Source organism: Oreochromis niloticus, linkage group LG10, assembly GCF_001858045.2.
Source record: "Oreochromis niloticus isolate F11D_XX linkage group LG10, O_niloticus_UMD_NMBU, whole genome shotgun sequence".
Lineage (NCBI taxonomy): Eukaryota > Metazoa > Chordata > Actinopteri > Cichliformes > Cichlidae > Oreochromis > Oreochromis niloticus.
Window position 1 is genome coordinate 18,562,086 of NC_031975.2, and position 13,622 is coordinate 18,575,707.

A 13,622-nucleotide genomic window follows, 5' to 3' on the forward strand; every position below is an offset into this window, starting at 1 on the left:
GTCTCTCTAATTCTGTCTCCAGAGCTGTCCCTCTGACACAAAACCACCTAATGGGGGGGAATTCCTGTGAAAGCAGTTTGCTTTATGGTTTCAGCTGGATGTAAACAGCCTCCAGTGACAGTGAGTCATTTGCTGGAAGGAATTAACTAATGCCAGCATGCCGCCAAGCGAGTGAAAGAGGCACCTAAAAACCAATCTCTCCTTTAAAAAAAACTTCGTTCTATAAGAGGGCACCGGAAACAAAGCAATGAGCAAAAATGTGGGTGCTATGCTCAGAATTGCGTTCATCTGACAACAAAAAATGCTATATAATATACATATTTTCTGTAGATATCAATAAAGGTGTGCTTTAATTACTGCTTCCAAACGTCATTTGGAAGCAGTAAGCTTGAAAACCACTGACATGCACGACACAGCAGTCGGCCGTCTCTGATTGGTCGGGACAATCTGTTTGGATCACGTGGACGTAGACGTGAGTGACGGTCCAACTGCTGAACCATGATCATCACCATCTTTATCACTCCATCCTTTGTGCTGTATTCTCATCTTATTCGGCCTCATTTACTTACACCGTTAATCATCACACCGTTGAGTTTCTACTGTTGTGAGCGCACAGAGAACGCAGAAGCTAGCCTCGTGTGCTGTTAGCCTAACGGTCGCGTCCTCTCCTCTCCATCCGGTCATCGCTGCTTTGCTGTCGCTATGGGCTGCTCTTTGCTCCCTCTTTTCGTCGCTGTGCTGGCAGCCCGGTTTGTTGTCGCAGACCCGGAGGAACACGGTCCTGTCGACGGAGCTCCGCCTTCAAAGATAGGCAAGAAAAAGCAGTAATTAAACCATCCTAGTTAGCTGTGTAGTTCAGCTAATGTTAGCCTCTCAGTCAGTCTGAGGGCTGATGAATATGCAGCATCCATCAGTGGTATCCGAATACTGAAGATAAAGGCAAACACTAACCTAGTCTGAACATTGTGTGTCACATGAATAAGAAAGCTTAATTATAGACACGAGTTATCTGTTAATTTGCATTTTGAAGCAACCTTTATTCAAATAAACAGGAAGTAAAGCTTCAGCTGTCATCTTCGGCCAGGAGGCCCAAAAAAACCTAAAGATATGACGGAAAAAATAAAAGCACAAAAGAGGAAATACAGCAGATCTTACACTTGAAAAAACAAAATAATGTGTTTGTTTGTTTTTTTTAAGTTGAACACGATAGTAATAAATCCCTTTTCCCTTTTACGTAGAGAAGTTTTTCATACTCTCATCATGAGCATGAATGTCATGGTAATTTGGGTCTTTTTATGTTTTTGTTTTGGTGGTTTCTTTCTCAAGGTGAATTTATTGGCAGAATTGGTTGGTTTCCTGGCACAGACCCAGCTTTTAAGCATAGTCCACAAAGTGTCAACAGGGTTGAGGTCAGGGCTATGAGAAAACCATCCCAGAAGCTTAATGTTAGTCTGATTTAGCCTTTTCAAAACAGTTTTGATGTGTGTTTGGGGTCATTGTTCTGTTGGAACACCTGTGTCCAAAAGTTGAAGAATTAGTCCTTCTTCATTATCCCCCCCCCCCAAATTTACCAGTACCACTGGTAACAGCCCCAGAGCAGGATGCTGCCTCCACCATGCTTGACAGAGAGTACTCAGGTTCTCAGGTTTGAAAGCCTCACCTTTATGATTCCAAACATATCTCTTATCGTTGTGGCCAAGTTGTGTGATTATTTGAATACTTCTTTCTCTCGTCTGACCTAACCAATTTCCAATTTCAAGGGAGCTTCCCAATCATGATCACTAATGAGAAGTTAATAGGCCTTGGCCTTGTCAAACTAAACAGCATTGTAGAGCCTTCAGCACCACTTATAAAAGATTTAACTGAGTGTATGTATTTATTTGAATCTGTGTTTAATTTGAACCCTGTGTGGATTAAAGAAAATCCAAAACGTGTGCACCCAATTATTGTTTTTTTTAAAGTCAGTAAAGATGTATGCTGTACAATCATTTCACCCTGAAAAAAAGAACAGTTCAAAGAAATCATTAAAAGGCCAGAATTACAATGACCTTTATCTCCATTATGAGTGGAAGTGCTGTAACAAGAGATCATTTGGGATTAAACAATATACCCTATCAATGTGCCCTATTCAACACCTCTATACTTCAAGATAACCCAAAGACCCAAGAAAAGCATCATTTATGTCCTCATCCTCAGTACAGATAAATAGTAAATACTGATGAAACTGTTATTACCCTTATAGAGAGGCCAACAACACCAGCAAACAGCAAATTTACACTGTAATATAGATCTTCATTAGATTTAAGGCACATTTCATCACCGAACCTCACTCTGTGTCTCTTGCTCTCCAGCTGTGGTTGGGGCAGGGATAGGAGGCAGCGCCACTGCCCACTTCCTGCGTCAGCACTTTGGCCCAGAGGTCCAGGTGGATGTGTTTGAGAAGGGAGAGGTAGGAGGCCGTCTCGCCACAGTAACCGTCAATCACAACGACTATGAGTCTGGAGGCTCCATTATTCACTCGCTCAACCTCCACATGCAGGAGTTTGTCAAGCAGCTGGGTGAGTTTATGGACAAAGATGTCTACCTTCGCATTAATTAGTCACAGCAGAGGTCAGATTTTAAAATTTTGCTTTGCTTTTTCAAACCAGGGGAGGGATTCTTGCGTTTTTTAAATATTCCCCAGCAAAAGCGATCACTTTACAAGAGGAAAGTTAGAAACCTGACACTATGCTGGTCCTACGTGTCGTCCTGTGTTTGCCCAAACAAGGTTTGAAGTATCGTCGCAACGTGGCCGGAAAGATGGCGGTGTTTAACGGCGAAGAGGTGATTCTGGAGGAGACGGACTGGTACCTGCTCGACCTGTTCCGGCTGTGGTGGCGCTACGGTATTAGCTTCATACGTCTGCAGATGTGGGTGGAGGAGATTATGGAGAAGTTTATGAGGTGAGTCAGAAGTTTTAGTGCCTTGATTTTATTTTGTCTCTTCAGCTTCTTTGCATGTTGGGCACTTGATGGGATGTGGCAGGGGCGCCGCTACAAACTGCACTGTCAGGGTATCATAACTTTGTTGTGGGTGTCTCTGCAAGTGGAAGCAAAGCTTTGTTTATTTCTTAATGCTCATTTTTTCTCCTGCCTTTTTCTGGTGACAGTATTGTTAGTTGATTAGTGGTAATGACATGAATCTGACCTAATTATACTTCCTTTTTTAAAAATCTTGCTCCAAAATTGGCACTGCAGATCCAGCTGAATCACTCATGGCTTGAGTGCTTTTCTTCCCAAAATTGTTTTTTCTATCTCAAAGATAAGGTTGGACTATAAAAACAATTGTCTTGCCCTTAAAATGTGCACAGCACTTCCTTCTGGTGTTGCAGTCAGTGGGGGAAGCCTGTTTTTGAGCTATTTATTGTTCTCTGCACCTTAGGCATCTGCAGCCATAATAACTGCAAAACCTTGACTCATTGTGTGCCTTTCCGAGCATGAGGTCTGCGTAAATATAGATAGCCATCTGCCTGGGATTTGCCAGTGAGAAAGGACCACTGACATGAAACTTCTCTTTATCCTCCAGCAACACAAATATACAGTGTAGAATTGCATGAGTGTATTTCAGATATCAAACCCTCTCAGGGCCAAACATGTCAAATCTTTTGCTTACATTTATATTTCCTCTGCTCAGTTTTGCCTTGAAAGATGAACCAGAAACAGAATTTTGCTTTTTCCTTCCTCCACCACCAACATCTATTTCCTCCCTCAGGAAGTGATTTTTATCTCTTCATCACTTTTTTCTTTCTTTTCTTCTCTCTAAGTTGACAACCACAAGCCTCTATATATCTCTCTCCGTCTCTGATTTGTTGCCAATAGATTATTGCTGACTGAATAACTTTGAGCAGGAAACGAAACCAAAAAAAAACAAAACATGTCCATATTGCTCTGTCTACTGATTTAGTCGTTAACTGTTATAATTTGTGTGTCTGTGCATGTGAAATATAGGATCTACAAATACCAGGCCCACGGCTACGCCTTTAGCTCCGTAGAGGAACTGCTGGACTCTCTCGGGAGCAGCGGCTTCATCAACATGACCCGGAGGCCGCTGTCCGATTCGCTGCTGGAGCTGGGTGTGTCCCAACGCTTCATTGATGAGGTTATCGCACCCGTGATGAGGATCAACTACGGACAGAATGTCAGCATCCCCGCCTTTGTAGGTCAGCTAAGTGGGAAGATGCAAGCAGCAGTGGAGGAAGAAGTGAGGGGGTGATGAGTAGTGAAGTAAGAGGGCAACGGCTGTGAAGGTGTGTTCGGGGACAATTATGACCTGAACGTCCTCCTTGCTGATTTGGCTCAGGAGAAAGGAAAGGAAGAGAGAGGAAAAGAGATGCAGGGTTGACGGTAGAAGAGGAAGGCAAGGTGAGAGGGGAGGGGGGTGGCCTGTGGGAGTGAGAGAACAGGAAAGTGTGTGGGCAGCTGATAATTGGTTTAAAGCACTTGGCACTGTCTGTTCAATGTGCGTGTGTGTGTTTCAGGAGCTGTGTCTTTAGCTGGTGCCCAGAACAACCTGTGGGCGGTGGAAGGAGGCAACAAGCTGGTGTGTTCAGGCCTGCTGAAAATGGCCAGTGCTAACCTGCTGCAGGCGCAGGTCAACTCCATCTCTCCCATCCACTCAGGTAACTCCATCCTGATGTTTCCTGTTTTTTAAGTGCTGTTTTTTTCCAGCTGTAACAGATTTACTGGTATTGATTATTCTTTGTGAGTCTGTGTGTCCATTGTATATTATCACCCACCTGTTGTGTTGAAGAGAGAGCTGAACATAAAAGCAAACCTACTGATTTATCAGTTGATCTGCATCCCTACCCTTGCCCGTGGTCATGAGCTCTGGGTAATGAAAGAAAGAATGAGATGGTTTGTCAGGATTTGCACTGTCATCCACAGAGCTTGTTTTTGTAATACAGGAGAGGGACTCCAGTACCAGCTGAGCTTCACCACGGCAACAGGGACGGCATCAGAGCTGTATGACATTGTAGTGTTGGCGACGCCTCTACAGGCTAGCGTCGGGTCTGGAGTCCAGTTTCAAGGTTTCACGCCTCCGTTTGATGAGCTGCCTGGCAGCTATCACAGCACTGTAGCAACCATCGTCCATGGTTACCTCAACACTTCTTTCTTTGGGTTCCCGGATCCCCGTCTGTTCCCTTTCGCCAGTGTCTTGACGACCGACACACCTGATCTGTTCTTTAACAGCGTGGCTAGTGTTTGTCCCGTCAACATCTCAGCAGGGTTCCGGCGTAAGCAGCCGCAGGAGGCTGGAGTCTACAAGGTGTTCTCCCCACAGCTGCTGGAAAAGTCTCAGCTCAAAACGCTATTCAGGTCAGCCATGTTCTTCCCAGAAGTTGATCCCATAGTCATGCCAGGGCAATTGTGTATTTGTTTGGTCCAAAGTAAAGCCTGATGGATATGAGTTTTTAAAAACCAACCTGCAAGAATCCAATATATTGGCCGATAACGTTCCCTAACGTTTCTTAAGTGTAGTTATGTAAGAGTCAGTTCAGTTTAAAAATAAACTTGATTTGTGGTTACAGCAAGTCGTGCATGACTCCACATTTACTTATTTAGGCTCTGACTGGTTCAGCTGGTTTGTGCTTTTATTACATGTTTGAAGGGTATTTCTACCATCTCGTCCTTTTAAATTTGTAATTTATCAGCTGTTATAAATTTCAACGCTGATATCGGTAAATATCAGTCAGGCTCTAGTGTAGGTTTTTAAATTTACTATTGTATAAGACGGAAAAAAACAGCAAATATTCCTATTCAGGTAGTTAAAACCAGTGAAATTTAAGTATTTATGTTTAGGGGAGAACATTTTTTGTTATCAGAATCCTCTAAATACATTATAGTTGTTTTTTTTTTATTTAAAAAAGTTATTTAGTGATCTTACCACCAACATAGATCATCTTTTTGTTTTCTTTTAAATTGGCTGCTTTACTCTATCATACTGTTCTCTTCAATTTTAGGTCGTACTACTCAGTGCAAGTGACGGAGTGGCAGGCCTGCCCTCGCTACAGCAGCAGCCAGCGACTGCCACCTGTGGAGCTGCACCCCAATCTCTACTACCTCAATGGGATTGAGTGGGCTGGTAGTGCCATGGAGATGAGCTCAGTGGCTGCCAAAAACATCGCCCTGCTAGCCTACCACCGCTGGAATAGACAGACAGACATGGTGGACCAGAGAGATCTGGTGCATAGGATCAAGACCGAACTATAACCTGACAAACGAATGCTAAGACCCCGATGGGTAATGTGATGTATGTCTGAGTGTATGGAGTCACCCAACCAAATTGTAAACTTTTGGGGATTTTGACCAGTGGCAAGCGGATTTAGATGTGCATTTATATAATATAACCTTTCGTGAATGCATTGAATTTATTCAGTCAGTACAGTAAGTTGAACAGAACTTGACCCTGCTGCCTCCTAACTAAACATAAACATCAAAAACCATAAATCATTATATTGGCACCATTATAGACTCTGGTCCTGCTCCGCTACCCAAAAGGCCCGTTTCATTTCACTGATTCTCTGTGCCACATAAAAGAGACATGTTGCAGTTTTGTTTGTGGATTTATTGCCAATGCTAATTGGCAGTTTCCATCCAAAAATGATGCCGCAAGAACCTTTCCTTTGCCAAGAAATAAGAAAACCAAGCAAATGTGGAGAACACCAGCTGGCGTACTGTATACTGTATGGACTGTTAGGAGGTGGTGGTGCTGTTAATGAACACCATTTAATATAAATACCAGTTTACGGTTTTGGTACTGCTCTTCTTAAACAAATGTTTCTGTTTCCAAGCCAAGAAAGTGTTTAGAACAATAAGCTGTTGTACAGTATGTAACTAATCACTCATTTAACTTTGTCATCTAATCAAAACCACAGCGCTGCTGCTGCTACTCTCTGTAAATGTAGGGACTGTTAATGGACTGGTTGTTGCCACCAATGAGATCTCATTAAAGTAATCTCAGTAGGATTTCTGTAAATTAATAATTATTCACCAACCCATGGTAGTGGCCACTGGTGCAGTGCTCTATTGTCCCTTTCATCATTATCTCCCCTTCCTGCTGCTTTTGTTGCATAATCCAGCGGAAATAATTTTTTTTTCAGGGAAATGAGCCAGCCGGCTTTCACAGCAGACTGAATAAGAGCAGAGGACAGATCCGTGCTGCTGCTGCTGCTGACCACAAATGTTTCCATTTTCTCGCAAGCATTAAAAGCCTCAGTGGGAAAAAAGCTTTTCTGCTGAGGACTTTAATCATGTAAAGCACACACGTGAAAATTTTGGGTTTCACTTTCAGAATGGGGAAAATGTTTGTACGAAGACACAATGAGAAACCGATGACAGCTGATTATCTTCATGTGACTGTTTGAGTTGTCTTGTTTTCTTAATTTCTAATTTATCTACACTGGATTTGCGCTGAAGTGGATTTCTAGAAAACCTTGTGACTCCAAAGGGCTTCAGTTGATGGATAATGTGATTTCTGTTGTGTGTTGAAAAGTTGCTGATGACACTGATTTAAAACACTGTGATGGCTTCAGAAACAATGTGATGGAAACTGTGTATATTTTAGTCATTTTTTTGGAAAATTTCAAATTTCAAAAATTGCTTTTTTAGGTAGAACGGTAACATTTGTAGCTACAGTACTTGTATGTACATTTTCTAGTAAATACACATCTCAAATACTATTTAGACTACTTGTCTGTGTCAGCTGTTCTGATCTTGAAAACATGATCAGATTAAAGAGCAGTGAGAAGAATGAGATCTTAACTTGGAATTATCTGGCAAACTCCTGTATTTAAGGTCTAAATGTTCCCGTTCTAAATGGTGTACATTGAATAGTATAGTCATAAAGATGTACTGTAAGTACATAGTAAAAGTACTGCAATAAATTGCCCCTTGGTATTAGTCATTATACAGTCAGGTCCATAAGTATTTGTATAATCACACAATATTTGTATTTTTGTCTTTGCATAGCACCACAGTGCTGATTTCCATCTGTAATTGAGTGGGGTTATCAAACGTGTTGCATTAACTGTTTGGAAATAACAGCGATTTTTATACAAAGTTCCCCAGAGGCTCAAAAGTGATTGCACAAACATAATTTTAAATACCAGAATTGTTTTAAATACTTTGATGAAAAATAAATACTAAATACTTTTGCAGTCCAATCCTCTGAAGTCTAGAACCCATGGACGTGACCAGATGCTGTGTTTCATTCTTTTAGATGCTCTGTCAGGCCTTTACTGCAGCTGCCTTCAGCTGCTACTTGCTTTTGTGTCTGTGCCTTCAGGTTTGTCTTCAGTAAATGAAAAGCATTCTTTAATAGGATGAGATCAGGTGACTGACTTGGCCACTGAAGAATTTCCCATTTCTTTGCTTTGATAAACTTTTGGGTCATGATCCATTTGCTTTGTGAAGTTTCACTGGCAGCCATACATGCTGCTATCAAAAACCTCCACCATGTTTGATAGATGATGTGGTACGCTTCATATCATAAGCTTTTTCTCTCCATCTCCATATTTTTCTCTCCACAACATTCTGGTGTTAGTTCATCTTGGTTGCATCTGTCCAAAGAACTTGTTTCATAACTGTTCAGGCTCTTTTAGATGTTTTCTGGCAAAGTTCAATCTGGCTTTCTTGTTCTTGACTGTAACCGGTGGTTTGCATATTGTTGTAAACCTTCTGTGTTTCCATTCCTGAAGCCGTCTCTGGGTTGTAGGCCTCGACAATTCGCCTTCTCGAGAGCGTTCTTGACTAGGTCAGATGTTGTAAAGCTGTTTTTCTTAACCATTGGAAATAATTCTGTCATAATGCACTTTAGTTGTTTTCCGTGATCTTTCAGGCCTTTTGATGTTTCTGAGTTGGTCAGTGCATCCCTTCTTTTTCGGAATGTACCAGATTGTTTATTTAGCCACTCCTAAAGTTTTTCCCGTCTCTCTCTATGTTTATTTTGGTTTTCAGCCTAATGATGTCCACCCCCACAGGCATCAAATACTTCTGCTTACCTGATATAGAGAGTTCCAGTAAACAGCTATCAAATGGAAGGTTTACACTTTGAGTCGGCTCCAGATCTTTAATCTGGCCATCAGAGTGCTTGTCGGATTATTGTCCAATTAATTTTGAGCCTTGGAAAATGAAGTTCTGAATAAAAATGTCTGCAGTTCCTAATCAGTTAACGAAACGCTTGTTATTGTCCAAATACTTAACTAACTGTATATGACCTCATTGGTTTGTATACAGCATGTTATTCTTTTAGCTGGCTGAGGTAAGGCAATTTTACCTACTTGACGTCCAACTGGGGAGTTCAGTCCAGTGATTCCTGTCCTTGGGATCAAGTCCTCCATATAAGAGATCTGAGGGGCTATTGAGGGGGCTTGACCACCTAAAGACTTGATAACAACAATGAGCTGAGGGCTATTTCTGTGTTAGATCTCAGATGCCTTAATTCATTCGGAACCAACAAGTTAATGTTTAACAAAGTGTTTAATTTCACAAAATGTCATACACTGATTGTAAAATATTGTACTTGCCAAAATTAATTTCTTTTTAAAATGTAAAAATGAAGTGGCATTAATCAACATGTTGCATTTAATCTTTCTGATGCACATAATAATGCATTTTAGAGTAAATTGCATTTGTCTCTGACTGTTAATAGAATAAAAGTTATTATAATGTAGTGAGCTTTTGTTCATTTTGGTTTTCAAACAAGGACACTAAAAAGTCTACTTCAGTGCTGACTATGTGTCAGCAGACAGGGTTTTATTTCTTCTCTATTAATAATTACACATAAGAAAATTGATTTGTTCAATAATGCAAAGTCCTGAAAAACAAGCCTCCTGGTGTCCAGTCAAGTTTTAATCCTGTGCTCCAGTTGGCATATAATCTAAATCACTCTGACAGGGTAAGTACTTATTCCACAATGAATTATTCGTTTTGTTTTTCCTGTCTCTGCGTCTGTACCTGGAGAATTGACCTTATCTCCAGGAAGATTACCCGAGGTCCTTTGGTCGTTCTCTGGATCACAGAATTTCTGATGTAGATCAGATCAGATGGTTACTGAAGATAAAGACATTAAAAACACATTTTAATCATCTACTGAAAGAAATGCAATTAAATATATATACTGTACTTTCCAGGTTATCACATGTGAAGGGATGATGGTGCTGCTGTAGGAAACTTAAGGCAATAAAAGCCATCTCCAGGCTTGCAGCAGTGTAATGTAACATATAATGGGCTCTGTATCTTCTCCTGCTTGGCTTCCTAGCAGCAGGAAAACAATCACACTGCTGAAAATAGAACGCAAGTCTCCCAGGGCTCAACCACTTATGCACTTTTTCGTCATTCACTCAACCGGGTTGCTGGGCACATAGCCAACTAGGTCAAACTCTTATAATTAAATATTTATGTGACCATTACCCTGTTTTACAAAGGCTTGATGAGTTATGACCATAGTCATCCACCTTTATATACTTCATAACTCATAATTAATTGACTGAAGATGTTTTCTTCAGAAGCAAGGTTCCCCTTTATTTTGAATACTTGGGACATTACATCATTAATAATGAAAATGGAACAATAAAATATCTTGTCTCTCCAGTCGTTTTTATAATGCTTTCAGGTTGTTTACACCAGCAGGCCAGACCAGGAAACTTTTTTCCAATCTTCTATCTAATTTTGGCGAACCCATTCCTCAGTTGGTGTAGCCTCAGTTTCCTGTTCTTAGCTGACAGGAGTGGCACATGGTTTGGCTTTCTGCTTCAAGGTTTCAAGTGTTGTGCATTCACCAATGCTTTTCTGTGTGTTTTTGGTTGGAAAGAGAGGTTATTTAAGTTACTGTTGCCTTCCTATCAGCTTGAGGCAGTGTGGTCATTCTCTCCTGACATCAACAAGGCATTTTTACTCAGAAAATTGCTGCTCACTGGATATTTTCTCCTTTGCAGACCATCCTCTGTAAACATTCTCATCACAAACACTCAGACCAGCCCATGTGACACCAACAAACATCCAACATTCATGCTGATATCACCTTTCTTCCCCCTTCTGATGCTCGGTTCAAACTTCAGCAGGTTGTCTTGAGTATGTCTATATGCTTAAATGCACTGGGTTGCTGCCGTGTGATTGGTTGATTAGATATTTGTAATAACGAGCAGCTGAGCAGGTGTGCCTAATAAAGTAGTTGGTGAGTGTATGTATCATACAGACACAAGCCAAATGGTTTATCTTTATCTGAAATACATCTACTAATTATAGCATTTTTTTAGAGAATTATAAATTGCAATTAGACATATTTTAGGTGTGGGGTAAGTGGTTAAGAAATTGGACTGATGGATTAACAACTACATGCTTATAAATGCTGAAAAACTAGTTGATCCATTTATTACTTCTAGGGTGGACTGCTGCAATTCATTATTATTGGGATGTCCTAAAAATTCCCTGAAAAGCCTTCAGTTGATCCAAAATACTGCAGCAAGAGTACTGACAGGGACTAAAAAGACAATCCAGAATTGAATTCAAAATCCTGCTCCTTACATACAAGGTCTTGAATAATCAGGTAGTACCATATCACCTTGTTAGAGCACTTTGCTCTCAGACTGCCAGTTTATTTGTTTTTCCTAGAGTACTTAAAAGTAGAATGGGAGGCAGAGCCTTCAGCTTTCAGGCCCCTCTTCTCTGTAACCAGCTTTGAATTTAGATTTGGGAGACAGACACCCTCTCTACTTTTAAGATTGGGCTTAAAACTTTCCTTTTTGCTAAAGCATATAGTTAGGGCTGGATTAGGTGGCCCTGAATCTTCCCTTAGTTACGCTGCAATAGGTGTAGGCTGCTGGGGGATTCCCATGATGTACACTTACTGTGTGTTTATACACTACTTATTATATTTTATTATTACTTATTACTAATCTCTGGCTCTCATCTACAACATGTCTTTGTCCTGTCTTCCTCCCCTCGCCCCTACCAGTTGTGGTAGATGACCAGTATGCAGTACTATGCAGTATGATCCTTTTCTAGGCTGATGGAACGATAACTCATAACCAAAAAAGTGTGCTAAATAAAGGGATTTAATTGATAACAGTGCAGCTGAGTGGGCAGACACGAGTTGCTCTGAGGATGCAGTGAATTCCTGTGAAACCTAATTTCAGCAGAAGCGCAGAAATTCCACAGAACTCTCTCTCTCTCTCTCACTCCCTCACACACACACACAAACACACACACACACACACACACACACACTCCATATTTCATACTGTTCTCTTCTATCTGATCCTCTCCCATCCCTTACCAGCCTGGCAGAGCTTCCCGCAGACCGTTTGATGTGCGTGTGATCTGCTTACTCTGAGGCTATTAAATCAGTGGAAGTCTGTAGGACTGCTGTATTCAGCCGACCTGACAGATACAGATGGGAAACAAATTAAAGGGGAAAAACTGACACATATTTGTCTTAGTGAGGCATTGGTCCACCACGTGTTACCAGAACAACTTAAGTCTGCCTTGGAAGTCTGCTGAGGAGATCGATGTGATTCTTTAAGAGAGTACTCTGACTGCAAACCCCACATCTGAAGACCACTCCTCCAGTCAAGTTAGCGGTGATTCATCAAACCCCCAACTTCATAACAAAGCCCCCCCCCCCAACCTTATTAATCTCACTACTGTGCTAACATTTTTTGGACCTTCACTTTTTGGACTGAGTAATAATGAAACTGAAAGAGCTATGTTGTTTCATTTTCTGTTAAAAATTACTCTCCTTTTTTCTGCTCCCTTTCTTTCATCAAGACCTTTAGTTCAGATCAAAATATAAATCGGATCTTTTTTTTTCAAGGATGTTTTAATGGTAAATTTAAATTTGTTTGTGGCAGTCTGTACTCGTGTTGACACTTGGTGGTTTCTCTTTCCAGTGAAGGGGTGGGTGGAGGCTGCCTGGAATAGTTGGCTTTATGACCCCCTTTTGGATCATTTCTTTTGGAATGAACTCAATGGAGACTTACTCTGTTAGTCCTGATTTTCCTCAATCAGAGAGCTGAAAGCTTTTAAATTATATTTTTCGGCTTGCCACTGGTTCTTCTGTGAATCTGAAAGGATGTGCCTGTTCTTCGACTAGGACACTAGGTTGTTTTATCATATAGACTCTTTGTTAAAAAGCTGTTTGATAACTTTGTTTGCTCTTGTTCTTTACTCAGTTAGTCATAACCGTGGATGTTCATTTGATCTCGCCAGGAACTCACATGGCATGTGAGTATGTTCTCACTTTATCACCCCGTCATTATCACTCCTCAAAACTTTTAAGAAACTGTGAACAGAATCTGTCCATCTTTGCTCAGTGTTAGTGACTGCACACCCATAGAGTTTCCTGTTTTTATTCAGTGTTATTGACTGATTCATAAAGCCCAACAGATGCAAAAAATTTGCACTGTTGCACTCGTGTTTATGCACTCTTCCTCTCCGCCTCTGTCAGTGATTTTTGTTTTTTTTAGCTTATTTCAGTTGTGTGTTTGTGTGATGTGTTTTCCACTGTCTGACCTGGTTTGAGTCTTGTAACATTTCAAATGTATCTGAATGTTTCAACTGTGTTTTACAGATAGTTGTAGATGTTCT

General features: G+C 40.9%; 1 protein-coding gene across 2 annotated transcripts; it reads left to right on the plus strand.

Annotated features, from left to right (window-relative positions):
- The first annotated feature begins 393 nt into the window (after positions 1–393).
- Positions 394–9,208, plus strand: pcyox1l (prenylcysteine oxidase 1 like). 2 transcript variants are annotated; one of them, XM_025910720.1, is made up of 7 exons: positions 394–472; positions 2,352–2,558; positions 2,649–2,942; positions 3,987–4,198; positions 4,517–4,657; positions 4,943–5,354; positions 5,999–9,208. In XM_025910720.1, exons 3-7 carry the CDS (start codon positions 2,728–2,730, stop codon positions 6,246–6,248), a joined length of 1,230 nt encoding a protein of 409 aa, XP_025766505.1. In that variant the 5' UTR covers positions 394–472; positions 2,352–2,558; positions 2,649–2,727; the 3' UTR covers positions 6,249–9,208. The 2 variants fall into 2 exon arrangements, with proteins under 2 accessions (XP_025766505.1, XP_003447068.1); XM_003447020.5 differs by lacking the exon at positions 394–472 and adding an exon at positions 479–811 and having other exon boundaries at positions 2,768–2,942.
- The last annotated feature ends 4,414 nt before the right edge of the window (positions 9,209–13,622 follow it).